At 40.7% G+C, this 13,933-nt stretch overlaps 1 protein-coding gene across 3 annotated transcripts in view; it reads left to right on the plus strand.

Annotated features, from left to right (window-relative positions):
- HMCN1 (hemicentin 1) overlaps positions 1 to 13,933 on the plus strand; it is a 540,104-nt gene that overhangs the window by 422,840 nt on the left and 103,331 nt on the right. For all 3 annotated transcript variants that reach the window (XM_010813560.4, XM_024976236.2, NM_001192537.3), the window contains exon 68: positions 1,533 to 1,811. In XM_010813560.4, the coding sequence (XP_010811862.2) occupies positions 1,533 to 1,811 (279 nt within the window). The remainder of the gene's footprint in view (positions 1 to 1,532; positions 1,812 to 13,933) is intronic.

A 13,933-nucleotide genomic window follows, 5' to 3' on the forward strand; every position in this document is an offset into this window, starting at 1 on the left:
CTTTAGCATAGTCAATAAAGCAGAAATAGATGTTTTTCTGGAACTCTCATGCTTTTTCAGTGATCCAGCGGATGTTGACAATTTGATTTCTGGTTCCTCTGTCTTTTCTAAAACCAGCTTGAACATCTGGAAGTTCATGGTTCATGTACAGTAGAAGCCTGCCTTGGAGTATTTTGAGCAGTATTTTACTCAAGTGTGAGATGAGTCCAGTTGTTTGGTAGTTTGAGCATTCTTTGGCATTGCCTTTCTTTGGGATTGGAATAAAAACTGACCTTTTCCAGTCCTGTGGCCACTGCTGAGTTTCCCAAATTTGCTGGCACGTTGAGTGCAGCACTTTCACAGCATTATCTTTTAGGATTTGAAATAGCTCAACTGGAATTCCATCATCTCCATTAGCTTTGTTCATAGTGATGCTTTCTAATACCCACTTGACTTTGCATTCCAGGATGTCTGGCTCTTGGTGAGTGATCACACCTTCGTGGTTACCTGGGTCATGAAGATCTTTTTTGTACAGTTCTTCTGTGTATTCTTGCCACCTTTTCTTAACATCCTCTGCTTCTGTTAGGTCCATACCATTTCTGTCCTTTATCAAGCCCATCTTTGCATGAAATGTTCCCTTGGTATCTCTAATTTTCTTGAAGAGATCTCTAGTCTTTCCTATTTTATTGTTTTCCTCTATTTCTTTGCATCGATCACTTAGGAAGGCTTTCTTATTTCTCCTTGCTCTTCTTTGGAACCCGTTGTTCACATGGATATATCTTTCCTTTTCTCCTTTGCATTTCTCTTCTTTTCTCAGCTATATGTTAGGCCTCCTCAGACAACTATTTTGCCTTTTTGCATTTCTTTATGTTGGAGATGGTCTTGATCCCTGTCTCCTGTACAATATCATGAACCTCCGTCCATAGTTCTTCAGGCACTCTATCAGACCTAATCCCTTGAATCTGTTTGTCACTTCCACTGTATAATTGTAAGGGATTTGATTTAGGTCATACCTGAATGGTCTAGTGGTTTTCCCTACTTTCTTCAATTTAAGTCTGAATTTGGCAATAAGGAGTTTGTGATCTGAGCCACAGTCAGCTCCTGGTCTTGTGTTTGCTAACTGTGTAGAGCTTCTCCATCTTTGGCTGCAAAGAATATAGTCAATCTGCATTCAATATTGACCATCTGGTGATGTCCATGTGTAGAGTCTTCTCTTGTGTTATTGGAAGAGGATATAATATCTGGAATATATTATAATAAATTAAAGGTGAAAGTCTAAAATGTTAAAAAAAAAATGACCAAATTTAAACCACATTTAGTTTTGTATGTTCAACAAGGAAACAGTCCTGAGAGCTTATTATTAATATTTTGCAAAGTTAGTAATTAGCCTATAATACAGATTTTTATAGTAAAGTCTTAACTAATTATATGGTATTTTAAATTCTATAATTTTATAGATCACAGAAACACTATAGAACTAAGGGAACCATTAAAATTTTTAATCTAAATTGATATAAAATAATAATAGATATATAATTTTGTTTTCTATTTAGTACCACCAAGTCTGGACAATGGGATGGGGACAGAGGAAATCACAATTGTCAAGGGTAGTTCCACCTCCATGACATGTTTTACTGATGGAACCCCAGCTCCCAGGATGTCCTGGCTTAGAGATGGTCGGCCTCTGGGGCTAGATGCCCATCTGTCAATCAGCTCTCAAGGAATGGTCCTTCAGCTCATCAAAGCAGAAACTGAAGATTCGGGACGGTACACCTGCATTGCCTCAAATGAAGCAGGAGAAGTCAGCAAACACTTTATCCTGAAGATCTTGGGTGAGTAAAATAATTGGGAAATATGTCATAATAAAGACAATGAGTAAGTGTAATTTTTAGAATCACTGGCTATGGGACAAAATTTTTAAAAATTTCATTGTACTTCATATTTCTGTTTTATAATTCCCCTACATTTACTTTTATCTGAAGCATGTTATTGTTTCTTCTCTGTATAAAAGGATGAGCCCTACTACTTATAAAACATCATTCACTGACCAAGTCACACACAGTAGATAAGTAGTTTTTTAACTTTTTCCAAGAATTAAAATCCTCCTTCATGGGTAACAGCCTTTTCATGGTGAAGGGGCTTGCATAACTCAATGAAGCTATGAGCCATGCCTTGCAGGGCCACCCAAGGTAGATGGGTCATAGCGAAGAGTTTTGACAAAACATGGCCCACTGGAGGTAGAAATGACAACCCACTCCATTATTCTTGCTATTAGAACACAACAAATAGTATGGAAAGCAAAAAGATATGACACCAAAAGATGAGCCACCCCCAAGAAGAAGGTGCCCAGTATGCTACTGGCAAAGAGCGGAGGGCAGTTACTAATAGCTCCAGAAAGAATGAAGTGGCTGGGCCAAAGCAGAAACAGTGCTCAGATGTGTACATGTCTGGTGGTAAAAGTAAAGTCTGATGCTGTAAAGAACAATATTGCATAGGAACCTGGAATGTTAGGTCTATGAATCAATGTAAATTGGATGTGGCCAAGCAGGAGATGGCAAGAGTAAACATCAACATCTTAGGAATCAGTGAAATAAGATGGACTGGAATGGGTGAATTTAATTCAGATGACCGATATATCTACTACTGTGGGCAAAAATCCCTTTGAAGAAATGGAATAGCTCTCATAGTCAACAAGAGAGTCCAAAATGCAGTACTTGGACTGTGGGTCAGATCATGAGCTCCTTATTGCCAAATACGGGCTTAAATTGAAGAAAGTAGAGAAAAAGCATTAGGCCACTCAGGTATGACCTAAATCAAATCCCTTATGATTATACAGTGGAGGTGACAAAGATTCAAGGGATTGATCTGGTAGATAAAGTGCCTGAAGAACTATGGGCAGAAGTTCATAATATTGTACAGGAGGCAGTGACCAAAACCAGCCCAAAGGAAAAAAATACAAGAATGCAGAGTGGTTGTCTGAGGAGGTTTTACAAATAGTTGAGGAAAAGACAGGTGAAAGGCAAGGGAGAAATGAAAAGATGTGTATACCCAACTGAATGCAGAGTTCCAGAGAATAGCAAGGAAGGATAAGAAGGCCTTCTTAAATGAACAGTGCAAAGAACTCTTCGAGAAAATTGGAGATATTAAGGGAACACCCATGCAAGGATGGCTCAATAAAGGACAGAAATAGTAAGGACCTAACAGAAGCAGATGAGATTAAGAAGAAGTGGTAGGAATATACAGAAGACCCATACAACAAATGTCTTAATAACTCCAATAACCATGGTGTTGTGGTCAATTACCTAGAGCTAGACATCCTGGAGTATAAAGTCAAGTGACCCTTAGGAAGCATTACTACAAACAAAGCTACTGGAGGTGACGAAATTCCAGGTGAACTACTTAAAATCCTAAAATCCTAAAGATCATTTTAAAGATGATGCTATTAAAGTGCTACACTCAATATGTAAGCAGATTTGCAAAACTCAGCAGTGGCCACAGGACTGGAAAAGGTTTGTTTTCATCCCAATCCCAAAAAAGGGCATTGCCAAGAATGTTAAAACTACCATACAGTTGCACTCATTTCACAAGATAGCGAAGTTTATGCTCAAAATCCTTCCAGCTAGGCTTTAGCAGTACGTGAACCAAGAGCTTCCAGATGTTTAAGCTGGATTTAGAAAAGATAGAAAAACCAGAAATAAATTGTTAACATTTGTTGGATCATGAAGAAAGCAAAGGAGTTCCGGAAAAACATTTGCTTCTGCTTCATTGACCACATGAAACCCTTTGACTGTGTGGATCACAACAAACTGTGGAAAATTCTTCAAGAGATGGGAATACCATACCACCATACCTGTCTCCTAAGAAACCCAAATGCAGGCCAAGAAGCAACAGTTAGAACCTCACATGGAACAACCGACTGGTCAAAATTGGTAAAGGAGTATGACGAGGCTGCTCACTGTCACCCTGTTAACTTAACTTCTGTGCAGAGTACATCATGCCAAAGGCCAGGCTGATGAATCACAAGCTGGAATCAAGATTGCTGGGAGAAATATCAACAACCTCAGATATGCAGATGATACCACTCGAATGGTTGAAAATGAAGAGGAACTAAAGAGCCTCTTGATGAGGGTGAAACAGGAGAGTGAAAAACCTGGCTTGAAACTCAGCATAAAAAAAAACAAAGATCAAGGCATCGGGTCCCATCACTTTGTGGCAAACAGAAGAGGAAAAAGTGGAAGCAGTGACAGATTTTTTTTTACCCCCTTGGGCTCCAGAATCACTGTGGATGGTGATTGCAGCCATGAAATTAAAAGAAACTTGCTCCTTGGAAGGGAAGCTATGACAGACCTAGCATGCTGAGTCACTCAGTCGTGTACAACTCTTTGCAACCCAAAGGACAGTAGTCCACCAGGCTCCTCTGCCCCTGAGATTCTCTAGGCAAGAATACAGGAATTGATTGCCATGTCATCCTCCAGGGGATTTCCCCGACCCAAGGGTTGAACCCACATCTCTTATGTCTCCTATAATGGCAGATGGTTCTTTACCAATGGTGCCACCTGGGAAGCCCTAGACAGAATATTAAAATGCAGAGACATCACTTTGCCAACAGAGTTCTGTATAGTCAAATTTATGGTTTTTCCAGTATTCATGTACAGATGTTAGAGTTGGACCATAAAGAAGACTGAACACCAGAGAACTGGTGCTTTCAACTCATGGTGCTGGAGAAAACTCTTGAGAGTCCCTTGGGATGCAAGGAAATCAAACCAGTCAATCCTAAAGGAAATCAACTCTGAATATTTATTGGAAGAACTGATGCTGAAGCTCCAGTACTTTGGCCACCTGATACAAAGGGCTAGCTCACTGGAAAAGACTCTGATGCTGGGAAAGGCAAAAGGAGAAGGGGGAGGCAGAGGATGAGGTATTTAGATTGCATCATTAATTCAATACACATGAATTTGAGCAAGTGCCAGGAGATAGTGGAGGACGTAGGAGCCTGGCACACTGCAGTCCATGGGTTCACAAAAAGCTGGACACTTAGTTCAGTTCAGTTCAGTCGCTCAGTCGTGTCCGACTCTTTGAGACCCCATGAATTGCAGCACGCCAGGCCTCCCAGTCTATCACCAACTCCCGGAGTTCACTCAAACTCACGTCCATCGAGTCAGTGATGCCATCCAGCCATTTCATCCTCTGTTGTCCCCTTCTCCTCCTGCCCCCAATCCCTCCCAGCATCAGAGTCTTTTCCAATGAGTCAACTCTTTGCATGAGGTGGCCAAAGTACTGGAGTTTCAGCCTTAGCATCATTCCTTCCAAAGAAATCCCAGGGCTGATCTCCTTCAGAATGGACTGGTTGGATCTCCTTGCAGTCCAAGGGACTCTCAAGAGTCTTCTCCAACACCACAGTTCAAAAGCATTAATTCTTCAGTGCTCAGCTTTCTTCACAGTCCAACTCTCACATCCATACATGACCACTGGAAAAACCATAGCCTTGACTAGATGAACCTTTGTTGGCAAAGTAATGTCTCTGCTTTTGAATATGCTATCTAGGTTGGCCATCACTTTCCTTCCAAGGAGTAAGCGTCTTTTAATTTCATGGCTGCAATCACCATCTGCAGTGATTTTGGAGCCCAAAAAAATAAAGTCTGACACTGTTTCCACTGTTTCCCCATCTATTTCCCATGAAGTGATGGGACGAGATGCCATAATCTTCATTTTCTGAATGTTGAGCTTTAAGCCAACTTTTTCACTGTCCTCTTTCACTTTTATCAAGAGGCTTTTTAGTTCCTCTTCACTTTCTGCCATAAGAGTAGTGTCATCTGCATAGCTGAGGTTATTGATATTTCTCCTGGCAATCTTGACTCCAGCTTGTGCTTCTTCCAGCCCAGCGTTTCTCATGATGTACTCTGCATATAAGTTAAATAGCAGGGTGACAATATACAGCCTTGACATACTCCTTTTCCTGTTTGGCCAGTCTGTTGTTCCATGTCCAGTTTGAACTGTTGCTTCCTGACCTGCATATAGGTTTCTCAAGAGGCAGGTCAGGTGGTCTAGTATTCCCATCTCTTGAAGAATTTTCCACAGTTTGTTGTGATACAATAGTCAAAGCCTTTGGTGTAGCCTATAAAGCAGAAGTAGATGTTTTTCTGTAACTCTCTTGCATTTTTTGATGATCCAGCAGATGTTGGCATTTGATCTCTGGTTCCTCTGCCTTTTCTAAAACCAGCTTGAACATCTGGAAGTTCACGGTTCACGTATTGCTGAAGTCTGGCTTGGAGAATTTTGAGCATGACTTTACTAGCTCAAGTGTGAGATGAGTGCAATTGTGCAGTTATTTGAGCATTCTTTGGCATTGCCTTTCTTTGGGATTAGAATGAAAAACTGACCTTTTCCAGTCCTGTGGCCACTGCTGAGTTTTCCAAATTTGCTGGCATATTGAGTGCAGCACTTTCACCGCACCATCTTTTAGGATTTGAAATAAGTAGCTCAACTGGAATTCCATCACCTCTACTAGCTTTGTTCATAGTGATGCTTTCTAAGGCCCACTTGACTTCACATTCCAGGATGTCTGGCTCTAGGTGAGTGATCACACCTTCATGGTTATCTTGGTCGTGAAGATAGTTGGACACTACTTAGTGACTAAACAACAACAGAACTGAAATCTCTTCTGATGATAGTAATTTAATGGAAAAGCGTAATGTTTATGCTACTGTGTTATTCCACAGTCTTTAAATGATCCAGTCCGTAGATTATAGTTTAATGGTCATTTCAAATGATCTAGCTCTGTTTCTTCTTTTGTACATTTATATATATATGGAAGAAAAACTTTACTGTAGAGATATATACACTTGTATATGGTTTCAAAAAGCCCACCTGGCAAGTTGAATAATTCTTGCCTAGATTTGATTAGGGATTTTTTTTTTTTTTACTTAAAAAAATTTTTTTTAATTGAAGTATAGTTGATTAACAATGTTGTGTTAGCTTTTGCTCTATAGCAAAGTGAATCAGTTATACATGTATCCACTCTTTTTTGGGATCTTTTTCCATGTAAGTCATTACAGAGTATTAAGTAGAGTTCCCTGTGCTACACAGTAGCTCCTTGTTACCCATTTATATGTAGTAGTGTGTATATATCAATTCCAATCTCCCAATTTATCTCTCCTCCACCTTTCCTCCCTGGTAACCACAAGTTTATTTTCTGCATATGTGACTCTATTTCTGTTTTGTAAATAAGTTTATTTGCACCACTCTTTTGCATTTCACATGTAAGTTATATATGCTATTTGTCTTTTTCTGTCTGAGTTACTTCACTTAGTGTGATAATATCTAAGTTCACCCATGCTGCTGCAGATGGCATTATTTCACACACAAAAAATATTTTAAATGTGTATTCCAGTGTTCTACATGCAAGCAAATAGTATAGAGAGAAACCATATGTTTTCCGAGAAGTAAAACATTTTTATTGGGAGAAGAAATGAACATGAAAGAAGTGAACTATTTCAACAATCAATAATTTTTTGGAATTTTGTTTTTTCATAATGTTTAAAATAAAATCTCTGGCTCATTAATTTTTTTTTCAACAAAATGTGTCCCACAAGGAAAAATGAAGAATTTTGGTGGCCAAATGTTTCTAGGATGTGCTATAAACTTTCTCATAGTACCTATTATTATTTATATAACCTTAAAAGTCCATCTCATCCTTAGTTAAACTCCATGATGAGCGGTACCCTTTTTACATACTGCTGTATTCCCTGGGCTTGAGCATGGCATTTGACACATAATATTTATCTGTTGGCTTGAACTGAATAGATTTAGGTACTTATCAGCTGGACTAAATTGAGTTTTAACTGTAGCAGGAAACAGAACAATATCAAATAAACAAACAGAAATACAGTGGTGTAGATGAGTGTTCCACAGAATGAAAGGTGATAACAGAGGCAGTGCTCCAGAATATTTAGAGACAGTAGGCAGGAGAAAGTGTGTGTTAGTGAAGAAGGGTGGAATAACACATTCCTATATAGCAATTCACAGACTATGAAGAATACCAGGAGATGACATAAATATGATCTTGTACATTAATTATTCACATATTAATTACTGACTATTTATTATGTGCCCAGCATGTTTCTAGTATCATGTAGCACATTATCATTGAACACCTACTATGTGCCATATGGTATGAAATGTACTTGAATGCATCACTGACTAAACAGGATGTGGTCTCAGCCCTCAACTTCCGGCATCAGCGGAGAACACAGATATAGAACAAGTGATGACTTTTGAGTGTGATAGGAATGATATGGTGAAAATTCTGTGGGATGGGAAGGTTCAGAGAAGATCCCCTCAAGGAGACATCTAAGCCTTAAAAAGTCAAAGTGTCCTGAAGAGTGAGGAGAGACATCCATTTTTTACCTAGGAGTGATAAAGCTTGAGTTTTCTGTTTGTGCTCACTGAAGTTGAGCGCGACAGGAAATATACCTGGACAGAAGCCATACTGTGAAAAGACTCTGAAAATCTGGACTTCATTAGGAAGGCAGAAGCAGGAATATGTTACAATCAGATTTCACTTCCAAAAAAATCCCTCTGATGACATAGTGAAGAATGACTTGAAACGTCTGTTATACAGGCCTAAAAATACAGGGGCCTGGTGCAGCATGTGGCAGTGGAGACAGAGAGAAGGAATACTTCTCCAGGAATTCAAGAACCCAGAAGCAGAACCATAGCCCGCTGCTTTTATGGATGTAGAAAACAAAAAGGAAAGTAACAGTAATGCGGATAGAGTCATATATCAATACAAAGAACAACCTGCCCTCCTGCAAGATGTATAAGGATATTAAAATAAAACAGGTTTGAAAACCGCTCAACAGAAAGATAAGCAGCTTTAGCATTTCAGCATCTGTTGAAGGCTAGTTCCATTAAAACCTGCAAAACTTCAATCTGTACTCTACTAGGAATGTGAATGTAAATATCCTAATTTGGGGAACTGCTAGTCTCAACTCCATCCATCTGGTAGGAGATCTCACAGTGTGTTAGCAGTTCTGAAAAGTCTGCTGTGGCTAAAATACTAAAAACAAGGGAGAAGATCATGTAGAATAAAGCTGGGGTTGGGGGTGGAGGGAATTGACAGGGTTCAGACCGTGAAGCCAGGCTTCAGCAATATGTGAACCATGAGCTTCCTGATGTTCAAGCTGGTTTTAAAAAAGGCAGAGGAACCAGAGATCAAATTGCCAACATCCGTTGGATCATGGAAAAAGCAAGAGAGTTCCAGAAAAACATCTACTTCTGCTTTATTGCCTATGCCAAAGCCTTTGACTGTGTGGATCACAATAAACTGTGGAAAATTCTGAAAGAGATGGGAATACTAGACCACCTGACCTGCCTCTTGAGAAACCTGTATGCAGGTCAGGAAGCAACAGTTAGAACTGGACATGGAAAAACAGACTGGTTCCAAATAGGAAAAGGAGTTCGTCAAGGCTGTATATTGTCACCCTGTTTATTTAACTTATATGCAGAGTACATCATGAGAAACCCTGGACTGGAAGAAACACAAGCTGGAATCAAGATTGCTGGGAGAAATATCAATAACCTCAGATATGCAGATGACACCACCCTTATGGCAGAAAGTGAAGAGGAACTCAAAAGCCTCTTGATGAAAGTGAAAGTGGAGAGTGAAAAAGTTGGCTTAAAGCTCAACATTCAGAAAACGAAGATCATGGCATCTGGTCCCACCACTTCATGGGAAATAGATGGGAAACAGTGGAAACAGTGCCAGATTTTATTTTTCTGGGCTCCAAAATCACTACAGATGGTGACTGCAGCCATGAAATTAAAAGGCGCTTACTCCTTGGAAGGAAAGTTATGGCCAACCTAGATAGCGTATTCAAAAGCAGAGACATTACTTTGCCAACAAAGGTTCTTCTAGTCAAGGCTATGGTTTTTCCAGTGGTCATGTATGGATGTGAGAGTTGGACTGTGAAGAAGGCTGAGTGCCGAAGAATTGATGCTTTTGAACTGTGGTGTTGGAGAAGACTCTTGAGAGTCCCTTGGACTGCAAGGAGATCCAACCAGTCCATTCTGAAGGAGATCAGCCCTGGGATTTCTTTGGAAGGAATGATGCTAAAGCTCAAACTCCAGTACTTTGGCCACCTCATGCGAAGAGTTGACTCATTGGAAACGACTCTGATGCTGGGAGGGATTGGGGGCAAGAGGAGAGGGGGACGACAGAGGATGAGATGGCTGGATGGCATCACTGACTTGATGGACGTGAGTCTGAGTGAACTCCAGGAGTTGGTGATGGACAGGGAGACCTGGCGTGCTGCGATTCATGGGGTCGCAAAGAGTCAGACACAACTGAGCGACTGATCTGATCTGAGACCGTGAAGGGATTGTTGACCACATTAAGAATCTAGGGGTTTGTCCTAGAACAATGGGAAATCTTTAAAAGTTCTAATAAGGGGAATGCCGTGAGTAGAGTTGCAGTTTGAGAATATCACTGACTGAAAAGTGGAGAGTGGGCTGGAGCAGGACAAAAATGGACTCCGAGAGTGTATCATTAGGGATGGTGTTTACCTGTGATTAACAGAGTCTAACGGAGAAGGCAGTGGCATCCCACTCCAGCACTCTTGCCTGGAAAATCCCATGGACAGAGGAGCCTGGTAGGCTGCAGTCCATGGGGTTGCTAAGTCGAAGACTGAGCGACTTCACTTTCACTTTTCACTTTCATGCATTGGAGAAGGAAATGGCAACCCACTCCAGTGTTCTTGCCTGGAGAATCCCAGGGAAGGTTGAGCCTGATGGGCTGCTGTCTATGGGGTGGCACAGAGTCGTACACGACTGAAGCGACTTAGCAGCAGCAGCAGCAGCAGCAAATGAGTCTAAACATGCTGACTTAAAGAACTTTTGTTTTTCTCACTGAACGAGATTTCTGGAGCTGGGCACTACTTGCATTCATTCAGCAGTTCAAGTCTTTACAGTTCTCTTGGCCCCTGGCTTCAACATCATGCTCAGTCTGTGATTGTGCGTCATCGGCTCACCCCCAGCATCACCAGTTGCAACAGCGAGTGTGAAGTGAGCGAGTGAAGTTTCTCAGTCGTGTCCGACTCTTTGCGACCCTGTGGACTATAGCCCACCAGGTTGCTCCCTCCCTGGGATTCTCCAGGCAAGAGTACTGGAGTGGGGTGCCATTTCCTTCTCCAGGGGATCTTCCCAACCCAGGGATCGAACCCCAGTCTCCCACAGTCCAGGCAGACGCTGTAACCTCTGAGCCACCAGGGAAGCCCAGTAGAGCAAGAAAAATAGGGAAGGCAAAAAATTGTCCCTTTCAGGATTTTCTTAGAATTCCCACAAAATTACTTCCATGTACATCTCCTTGGTTAGATTCTTCACATGCCACTCCATCTACTACCTACTGAAAAGGCTAGAAAATGTAATTTTTAACACAATGACAGCCCTCACAAGATTGAGCTCTGTTAACAAAAAAGAAACAGCTAAATGGTACTCGGTACGCACCTATAGCCAAGATATATTAGTCCAAATAAATGGCATTGTAACTCAGATTAGTGATGGAGGTGAGAAGGAAAGATGTACTCAAAAGATAACTTCAGGTAGAAGTATTAAGACTTGGTTATGGATTTGGATGTAGGGAAGTGATGATGATGAAGAAGGTATTAAGGATGACACCCAGTTCCTGGCTTATGTGACTGAACAATTGACAGTTTCATCACATAAATGCAGGGAATGCTGGAAATGGACCAGGTTTTGAGGAATAAGGTCACAGATTCAGTCTGAGTATATGTTGAGTTGGAAGCTGTTTTCAAAGAACCCACTGAAGATTCTTATCTGGTAACTGGGTATATCTGGAGCCCAGAAAAGAGATCTAGGCTAGAAATGTAAGTGTTGGAGTCATCAGAGTATGGACAACTCCTGTCCTGCCCAAAGTGTAAGACAAATTGGCTCCTCTTGTAGCTCAGCTGGTAATGAATCTGCCTGCAATGTGGGAGACCTGGGTTCAATCCCTGGATTGGGAAGATCCCCTGGAGAAAGGAAAGGCCAGTATTCTGGCCTGGAGCTTTCCATGGACTGTATAGTCCATGGCGTTGCAAAAAGTCAGACAGGACTGAGCAACTTTCACTAGTCACAAGATACAGAGTGAAATGTGTTTGCAATCACTTAACACATGTGAGATATGATGGCTGGAGTTTGAAACAGTTGGAAACATGCTGTTTCTGTTGTTGCTGCTATTGCTGAGTCTTTAAATCTAGTACTATAATCTTCTGAGGATAAAGGCCATACTTACTTAATCTTTGTATCCACAGTGACTTACCCATAGTAAATAATGAAAAAATGAGAGGAATAAAGAATTGCCTACAGTCAAACGGAGAATCTGATCAATGCTTTTGAGTGATACAAATAGCATACTATGAATATTGCTGGTGGTGGTTTAGTCACTAAGTCGTGTCTGTCTCTTGCGAACCCATGGACAGTAGCCTGCCAGGCTCCTCTGTCCATGGGATTCTCCAGGCAAGAATACTGGAGTGGGTTGCTATTAAAGGGATAGAAATTGTAGAGTTTGTTGTAGACCAAGAGGCAACTGAACTTGCTGAGGGACAGTAATAGTCTAATTTGAAATCTAAGTTACATAAAGTGTATTAAAAATAATGTTATAAGGAGAGATTGAAGCTATATTGTAGAAGTCTTGGAAACCATGATGAGTTTTTATTTAATTCAGTGAGCAACATGGAGACACTAAGATCTTTTAAACAAGGAATCTTGGATTGATCTAAAATGCACTTAAAATGTATCTTGACCACAATATATCATAAGATGGATAAAACTGAAAAAGAGTGGTCATATGGGACAATGGTTAAGAAACTCTGAGTTCTTAATTATAATATATTACTTTTTTCCAGAAAGGAAACAAGGACCATAGGTACAAATTTTAGGAGGCAGTATCTTTAAGTTTATTTTTAATTGGAGTATAATTGCTTTACAATGTTGTGTTGGTTTCTGCCATATATCAACATAAATCAGCCATAAGCACACAAATGTTCCCTCCCTCTTGAAGGTCCTTCGCACCTCCCACCCCATCCCACCCCTCTATGTTGTCACAGACCACCAGGTTGAGCCCCCTCTGTTATATAATAGCTTCTCATTAGCTATCTACTTTATATTTGGTAATGGATATATTTCAGTGCTATTCTCAGTCTGTCCCAGCCTCCAACCCCTGCTGTGTTCATACGTCTGTTCTCTATGTCTGAATCTCTATTCCTGCCCTTCAGATAGGTTCATCAATACCATTTTTCTAGATTCCATACATATGTGTTAATATGATATTTGGTTTTCTCTTTCTTGTTTACTTAACTCTGTATAACAGACTCTAGGTTCATCCACCTCACTAGAACTGACTCAAATCCATTCCGTTTTATTGCTGAGTAACATTCTACTGTGTATATACATTTGCATCTATATCTATAAATCAGTTCAGTTCAGTCGCTCAGTCACATTCAACTCTTTGTGACCCCATGGACTGCAGCATGCCAGGCTTCCCTGTCCATCACCAGCTCCCAGAGCTTGCACAAACTCATGTCCATAGAGTCAGTGATGCCATCCAACCATCCCATCTTCTGTCATCCCCTTCTCCTCCTGCCTTCAATCTTTCCCAGCATCAGTCTTTTCTAGTGAGTCAGTTCTTTGCATTAGATGGCCAAAGTATTGGAGTTTCAGCTTCAGCATCAGTCCTTCCAATGAATATTCAGGACTGATTTCCTTTAGGATAGACTGGTTGGATCTCCTTGAAGTCCAAGGTCAAGAGTCAAGACTTGGTCAAGGTCCAAGTCAAGACTCAAGAGTCTTCTCCCAACACCACAGTTCAAAAGCATCAATTTGTCAGCACTCAGCTTTCTTTATAGTCCAACTCTCACATTCATACATTACTGCTGGAAAAACCATAGCTTTTACTAGA

Source organism: Bos taurus, chromosome 16 (genome assembly GCF_002263795.3).
Source record: "Bos taurus isolate L1 Dominette 01449 registration number 42190680 breed Hereford chromosome 16, ARS-UCD2.0, whole genome shotgun sequence".
Lineage (NCBI taxonomy): Eukaryota > Metazoa > Chordata > Mammalia > Artiodactyla > Bovidae > Bos > Bos taurus.